This window comes from Dendronephthya gigantea, unplaced genomic scaffold, assembly GCF_004324835.1.
Source record: "Dendronephthya gigantea isolate DGI-Jeju-01 unplaced genomic scaffold, DenGig_1.0 000223F, whole genome shotgun sequence".
In the NCBI taxonomy this organism is placed as follows: Eukaryota; Metazoa; Cnidaria; class Anthozoa; order Malacalcyonacea; family Nephtheidae; genus Dendronephthya; species Dendronephthya gigantea.
This window is the reverse complement of record NW_021163233.1, coordinates 47,745-55,781: the sequence shown is the minus strand read 5'-3', so window position 1 is coordinate 55,781 and position 8,037 is coordinate 47,745. Positions and strand designations below refer to the sequence as shown.

The window sequence follows — 8,037 nt, the reverse complement described above, 5'->3', positions numbered from 1 at the left end:
ACTTTACCAAGCTAGCCCTTTATATCATAAAATTGCAAACAAATAGCAAGCAATAGTGTCTTCTTAAACAATATTCTATTCGCTATTGCGCATGCCCCGGTAGGAAAAGTTAACCCTGAAGGCCGAGACAGTGTTAGGCTACATGGTTCTACAAAGTTTTTCCTACCACTAGGGTTACTCTTTTTCGTAAACAGCGTGTCACATGCCCACGTTGACCCAACCAGCCGAGACGAGTTTAAAACTTCCTAATATAAACCCTTGCCGGCCTTGCGTTTCAGCTGCTACAACTGATTATGAACACGAATATTATTTACCTCTGTCATGGTCAGAGGTGGATCCAGCAGTAGTGCACAAATTTGCATTACAAAACCAAGTGGTCATTTTTAGCAGTTTTCTTGTGTCATGCAAATTAGTGCACTAGTGCTTGATCCACCACTGGTCATGGTTACTCTGTGGGTAGGGTGTCTCTGGTTAACCGAGATCATATAAACAGCGCCTATATAAAGCCCTGATTCCACTACTCATGCCCTAGTTCGGGGCCTATACATAATTCATATTAGAGCCTGGAAACTCGTCTGATGTGAATTCGGTCACAGATAAGTTTCTCGTCCTAAATTTCCAGTCTAAAGTCTAAACACACGGGTTGAAGGATCACTGATTCGCACGTATTAAGTAGACTAAAAACCACCAAGATTGGAAAATGTGGAATTTCACAAAATGAAAGTACTTATCGGGATGTCAATATTTAATAGTAGTGCATATGAAAGCAGCAATCCTGACTACAAGGAGCTCTCTGCCAGCAGGCTGAAAACTGTAAGAGGTAAACATTGCGAAGATATGACCCTTCTTCAATACACCCCTACTGTTTTGCTCAATGTTCACTTTAAACGAGCAAAAAAGAGCCCCTGCAGGAATTGCGCGGTCTTTCATCCAATTATATTCTTTAATTAAGTCAATTAATTAATTAAATCAATTAATATCATACATCTTAAATTTTTCATTATATCCACAAGGTGTATTAAATAAGAATACCTTTAGAAGTTAACATATTGCTATATAATTTCAATGCCCGATTAATACGGGCTGAGCCCACGGGGGCGCAAACATACACATTCGAATCAAATCTCATGTAGTATAGCAAATTATTTTAATATGTTTACCTTCATTGAACATTTAAAAAATGAATTAATACTGCTCATTAATTCGCCTTTCTCACGATGACGAATATGCCGCCATTTTTGGGGTACTTTTTTTCAAAACCGTGAGACCTCGTAAAGGCCACAGTCTTTAATTTTAGGCTAAATTTATTCTTCAAATGGTCTGTTGATAACATAACATAACATAATTTTTAAACCCATTTCAGAAAATTGAAAGTACCCCAACTGAATGTCATCATGAAAAAGGCTAATTTCACACGCTATAGGCTATTGATAGCCTACACTTCCCTTGTATATTATCTATATATTTATTTAAAGCACGTTTACAGGAACTATTTACATACCCCATGAAAGAACGAATAGTAAATGAAAAAAGGTTGAATATACACATTATGAGAACGCTTATGAGCGACTATAGCAGACTGCAAGCAACTGTTGACATCCATCTGCTGAAAATATCGTCTCAAATGTTATAAAAGGAGTAGCAATGGGCCCAATGGTGGGACGAATAAGGCAATATGTTCCAAAATCAACATTAATGAAAATATGTGCATAGGTACTTCACTGATCTCACTTTCTGATTATCGCAACATAAGGTCTATTGGCGGTCTTTTGGGTGGTCCACTACAGAAATGATTGCGATTTGGAAAACTGAAGATATTTACATAGCAGAGGCAAGGGGGGGGGAGCAAATATGCAATTCATTTTAAAATTGCACTCCGATATCTTAAGTAAAAGTACCGAAATTACCACGATACACGACGATACGAAGTTCATAAAACGATGTTTTGCAAACATTTTGCGCCGCTGCAGTGCCCTTTCACCAAAATCTACCCCCACCCCCTGCCGTCGCATCGTTCCGGGGTCCATGTCCTCATGCGACAAGCTAAAAAGAATACTTTGCGAAGTCTCTAACGGAAATGTTTCAATTTAAAAATAACCATAGATACGAATTGCGAAGTTACAATACAAACTATTGAATGAAAACTATTACCTTGCTCCTAGCCTGTATTACCCAAATGATGCTTTAAATTTAAATTTAGAAATACCCTTGACCGCGCTTCAGTTTCTATATTACGACCTGTGTTCTTGAAGGCAAAGCCAGGTTAGCACTAACCATGGGTTTAGTTTTAATCAAGTGTTTTAGTTTATGAATTATGTGCTTCTGAGCCACTGCTTGTTTTAAACTTTAGAAAATATGACTTCTATCCAGAACCGGCTTTTGAACAACTGGCCCCTGGTGATGTAAATGTGCGTAATATTTGTAAGACGAAACTCGCCTTGTGTTTCCTAGTGTAACTAAAAATAATCGCGGCGGTCTATAGTGACAGTAATATAACATCTCTAGTATTTGCACCTACCAATTTTTCCTAAGTCGTCTAACTTCAAATGACTATATATCGATTATTTCTGATTTTTTCTCAACATAATTTGAAAAAAAAATAGTGCACGTAATTTCTTGTGTCAAAATTCAAATTGTATAATACTGACATTATTAGCTAAGTACGAAGTTATATGTGTAATGCCAGTTGTTGGCGTGACCTCAAAACAAATCCAAGTCCATTTTAACAATAATAACGGACCGCGTGAACTCGCGTATACACGCGCGAGCGCCACGAGAAGGAAAACATTTCTGGGCTTCTATGGTTACACAATAATATACACGTAACATACTAATTACGTGAATCACATTTTCCTGACGAAAGCCATTGGGTCGAAACGTCGAGAAGTGTTTTTTAAAGGCAGTTGCCATCCTACATTTGACGGACTGGAGCTGATCATCACGAGTAAATCGAGTTTAACGTGTTTAATGATACTTTTTAAATCTGGTGGAATTCATGGAAAATTAAATCTGATGTGATTCATGTAAAATCAATTAAAATGATTCGGGTGCAAAAAACTTCAATTTCTGATGGAGTGAATCCGTAGCTGCCCGCCAACAGAGCTTTGGTTTCTGGGGCTCCAGGTTCATATCCTGGAGGAGGTTGATATGTATCACCAAGGTTGCTTTTTGAACCTTGGGTTGTGTTGGCGTTAGGGCAGATAGCCAGATCATGACCAAAACCATTACCAGTACGACCAAAGACTGGTCCAAACTTATATTCACAGTAGATTGCTTCGTCATTTCGACCATCTTTCATCTGGCACTTGAAGGGGCTCATATTCGCCTTATTTTTTAAGGAAAACAGAAATGACGACTCGGAACGTTTATACTCATACTCTCTAGGATCTAAAAAAACAGATATTCACATTTTAGAAAAAAAATATATTAATAGCATGACCAAGCTAACAAAAACCGGCTTGAGCCAGTTTTCCACTAGGCGAAATTTTTCGATCGAACGAAAATTTTTGCCCCATTTTCTTTTCAGTAACAGGTGAAGGGAATCCGTTGCGGTCGAATTCCCACAATTGAAAAGAATATCACACGAAAAATTTCGTTCGGTCGAAAATGCAGTGGAAAACCGCCATTAAGTGTATAAATGCATTTTCGCCTTCGACACGCCAGGCCCAAATAAATATAATACATTCATCCGCCGACAACTCTCCAAGTTTCTCTCAACCAAATTCTTCTTGCCAATCCATTGACTCACGTTACGCTCTTGAACATACACATTGCAGAATCATGGTAAGAATGCATGAAGATAGTGCAAATTATACCTGATGGTGCTTTCCAACTTTGATCAGTAAAACCACCAAAGATGTTTGTCCCGCATTTCACCAAGGTCACTGTGGGTCCAACATCGTCACACTTTGTATGAAAATCTCTTCCTCCCCAACCGTCACGTGAAGCTCTATAACAAAGGTGCCATCCAAACTTCTTGTCTCTTATCCAATGAACAAGGTGCTTCGCTTGTTCAATTTTACCCTCCAAGATGGTTGATCTTTCACATACGATTTCAACAGGTTCAACTGAAATCATACAGATATAGTTTGACCCAAGGTGGTCCACTATATTGAAAATTACTACTTATCTTGTTTAAAAAGTTTAAAGAGACACAATCTTAAAGAGACAGAATCTTTCACAGTCTCCCTAATCGATCCAGACATTTTTCTCTAAGAACGCGAGAGTTAAACGAAAGGTTTTGTTAATTAGGTTTATACCCTGAGTAAACAAAGGTGATCGATTGGCTTTTTCTATTCTTTCATTGTTCTACTGAATTGAACTATATAGTTCATGAATACATTCAAAATCTTTATTAGGGCCATTTATACCAGCGAAAATAAACCGCGGTCTAAATAAGTCTCGAACAGTGCGTTTATACGGGATATATTATAATATTAAAAAAAATTGATATAAAATTATATTATACGTAATTGGTCGCATACACTCGTATAAACAACTCATATTCGCAATTGCAAGTCCCTGCTGCCGAGGCAGTTTTTGCATTGCAAAGTTGGAAGGAACGGCAGGAAGGTTGATGCTGGACACCGATGTTCAATGTAAGATTTGGTCGCGAAGCCGTTTTTATACGAGAACTTCGCGACTTTAATTAGGCGCGGCATATTTTGGACGAGCTCTGAAGCCTCGGTTAATTTGGGCTGTGGCTTGTTTTAGCCGCGAACAAAGGAGCGGTTCTACGACTGTTCGCGACTTATTTAGCCTTTTTAAGGCCGCGGCTTATTTTCGCTCGTATAAAAGGCTCTATTGTTGCTTTCATAACCCTCACTTCTGTGCAATTTTCCATCATTGGGTGTGTCTTGTGTTCGAAACTATAGTGACTGCACATTGATTCATATATACAACTCCTTTTTACTCAGATTAACTTTCCTAGCAATATATAGTTTAAAACGAAACTCTCCAACAGTGCATGTAATCATAATAATATAGTATTTGCAATTATAATATTTATTACGACTCTAATTAATATATACACAATACACCTACCAATTTTTCCTAAGTGATTCAACTTCAAATTCTCCATGATGTCTTTGGTCGGTTTTGGATGATATTCAAAGAGGCCATCGTGGACTGGCTCCATAAATTCTGGTCGTTCATTCTCAATGCTTCCAGCTTTTTCCTCAATCTCGTGTTTGAGAGAAAGGAGTACCTCGTCGCTTCCACTGGAAAGAATATTGCTGGTAAAATCCAACGAACTTTTTGCTTTTTCGAAATAAGCTTTCACGTTAGTTTGTTGCTTTAACAGAGGCTTGCTGACTTCCCTGTACTTCATGTCAACTTGGTCAAGCAAGGCTGTCGTTTCTTTCTCGAGTTTCTTGGTAAACGCATTTAGAATATTCTGTTGCTGCTGCTTGATGGCGTCTCTTGCTTTTGTAGCATTTTTCTTCAGGGTCTCCATTGCCTCCTCAATCTTACGATTACTCTCGGCTGCATCATTTTTTTGCTTCTCAAATATACCGGAAGATGCTTTCAAAGCTTCTTTGTGCTGTACAACAACGTCTGTCAAAGGGAACCACGTATGTTCAGGTCGAGTGTGATTAAGATCCATGCAGTATCGACAAACAAGGACTTCGCATGTTTCACAGTAAAACTTCAGAACTTTGTCGTGTTTCTCACAACGAGGTTTGGCTTTCGCCTTCGCTCGGTTTTCTGGCTTAGATAGTTCTTCCAACGTCAAAAGGACATGATCCTCAAAGTCAGGCCAGTTGTTGTGGACATCCAGACATTTATGACACAGATATTTCTCACATGATATGCATCTGCTCGCCGCAGGAGCGTTCGCTTTACACGACTGGCATTCTACATGATGGGCTTGTTGCTGTATGCTGAGCAATTCCAACAGGTTGTTAATAAAGTGGTTTGCTGGCATTTTCTCACCAATATTTTCCCCTTCTTTGACTGAAAACTCCGTGCGGCATAATGGACATTCAAAGATTTCTGGTACTGAAGCTTTAGCTTTAACTGCCTTCTCGCGGTGAATTGCGACATAATTCTCCAAGCAGTGTTTACAAAATGAATGATAGCATGACAATGTCCGTGGTTGAGTCAATGTCTCCATACAAACAGAACACTCTAAAAGTGTTTCCATCTGCTTCACAGGAGCAGGACATGATGCAGTAGCCATACTGCTTTAGACTTTCGATGAACGCTTTCGATGAACGCTTTCGATGAACCGTGTTTATCACGAGGTTATCTGCTCACGAGAAAAAAATTATGAGCGGTCTGCGATGGTCAGGAAATCTTGAAAATGGTGCAGACCCTATGTACATGAATGTACATGACGCCATGGAGGCATTACTGGCATAGACTTCTTAGTTAAATAAAACTTGGTCGCAGTTTGCCAGTGACTTATCCGAAGGTCGAGGTAAGTTAGATGTGCTTTTATCTCGAGATCAGAAATACATAAATTACGTGTTCTTGGACGGTGGCAAAGAATCAAGTACTCTTTTGAAGCCTGATTTCACGGACGAAATTTTTCAGCGAAATATTTCGCCTGCCTCTTTTGAATTGTGAGCAATCAAGTAGAAATAATGTATTCGAAGAGGAAATTGGCGAAATATTTCGCATTTCGTCGAGAAAAGCGCTATAGGCAGCCCCTTCAATGCGGTTAGGTCAATTATATGAACTACAATGATTCAAAAATGTGGAACATAATCAAGGATTCCCCTGAACTTATAAGCTTCTGTTACATACCTGTCAATTCCCGCATAGTGTGCTTGACATTATATGAGAGCATTGGTTTTGGTGAGCAAAAGTATAGAGGATCAAAGCTACAGCAAGATTCCCAAAACAATAACTGAACTGTACAAAAGAGCTATAAGAATTTTGCTATTCAAACACAATGCAAAATACAGGAATAAACCAGTCCCAAAGGATTACCTGACTGCAAAACGTCCAGAGCTGCTTCAAAATGACTTGGGCAAACTGAAAGAAATTGCAAAGCAAGGAATGGAAATTGGAAAGCAACCAGCTAGTTTTTTGAGTTTGATAGTAGTGCTGAATTTATGGATGACTTAGCAGATTCAATTGTATTTAATCAGCTAGAAGATGAAAACAGACCTTTTCTTTCCTTCATCTTACAATTCAAGAGTTTCTGGCTGCATTACATGTGTTTGATGATATGAAAAAAGTTGAATCATTTTTAGAAAAGCACATCAATAATCCCAGGTGGCATTTGGTGATCCAGTTTGTGGCTGGGTTACTTGCATGGAGACAGAATGAGAGAGTTAAGGTATATGCCTCTCACTTCCCTTCAAATTTATATGAAGTAATAGTAATAGTTTAATACTGTATTCATTATATATACAGTCACAACTTGTCATATGACATAACAGATAGCTATAGATAATGTTATATGTATGTGAAGGAATCTTAATTTTCATATCCATTCATTGATGCATGAAATGCAGATAGTGCTATTACGATTAAACATTTAAGTGATGCTCTGAAGAGTGAAAATGTAAACTTACTGAACTAAATGTAAATGCCAATGTTTTAGCAACTGAAGGTGCTAAATATTTAACTGGTGCTTTGATGAGTGAAAACTGTGAACTTACTGAGCTAGATGTAAGTTGCAATGGTTTAACACCTGAAGACGTTCAAAATTTAAATGATGCTATAAGAGTGACAACTGCAAACTGATTCGCTAATGGCTGCAATCAGTTTAAACCGCATCAAATGTTCTTGTTAAGCTGCATATTGCGGGCAAATCATATTAGGCATGACACATTGGGTATTTTCCTTTCGTATAGTTTTTTATTGTCTTCTCTTTCATATCTCGAAGGCAAAACATGCGACGACTCAACTCTTGCATGTCAGCGCACGTCATCCAGGTGTTAGTGTCAATGAATTAGACTGCTTTTTACAAGCAAATTTTCTTTGACAATTTTTTTGTTTATATATAAGTATAATATATAAGTATGAACCGGGCACCATTTTGAGCAGATGAACAGGGTTGGTACGCTTCCACGCATGTGCAAA

General features: G+C 38.3%; 1 protein-coding gene across 1 annotated transcript; it reads right to left on the bottom strand.

Moving 5' to 3' along the window:
* Positions 1-3,019: 3,019 nt before the first annotated feature.
* Positions 3,020-6,181, bottom strand: LOC114540186 (E3 ubiquitin-protein ligase TRIM33-like). The gene is made up of 2 exons (XM_028560460.1): positions 5,044-6,181; positions 3,020-3,387 (listed from the first exon to the last, which is right to left on the bottom strand). Exons 1-2 carry the CDS (start codon positions 6,179-6,181, stop codon positions 3,020-3,022), a joined length of 1,506 nt encoding a protein of 501 aa, XP_028416261.1.
* Positions 6,182-8,037: the final 1,856 nt, after the last annotated feature.

Excerpts from the sequence above, each read along its gene's own strand:
- LOC114540186 (XM_028560460.1), bottom strand. The coding sequence starts at position 6,181 with ATGGCTACTGCATCATGTCCTGCTCCTGTGAAGCAGATGGAAACACTT. Across the intron at positions 3,388-5,043 it reads GAATCACTTAGGAAAAATTG|ATCCTAGAGAGTATGAGTAT; the intron begins GTAGGTGTATTG and ends CTGTTTTTTTAG.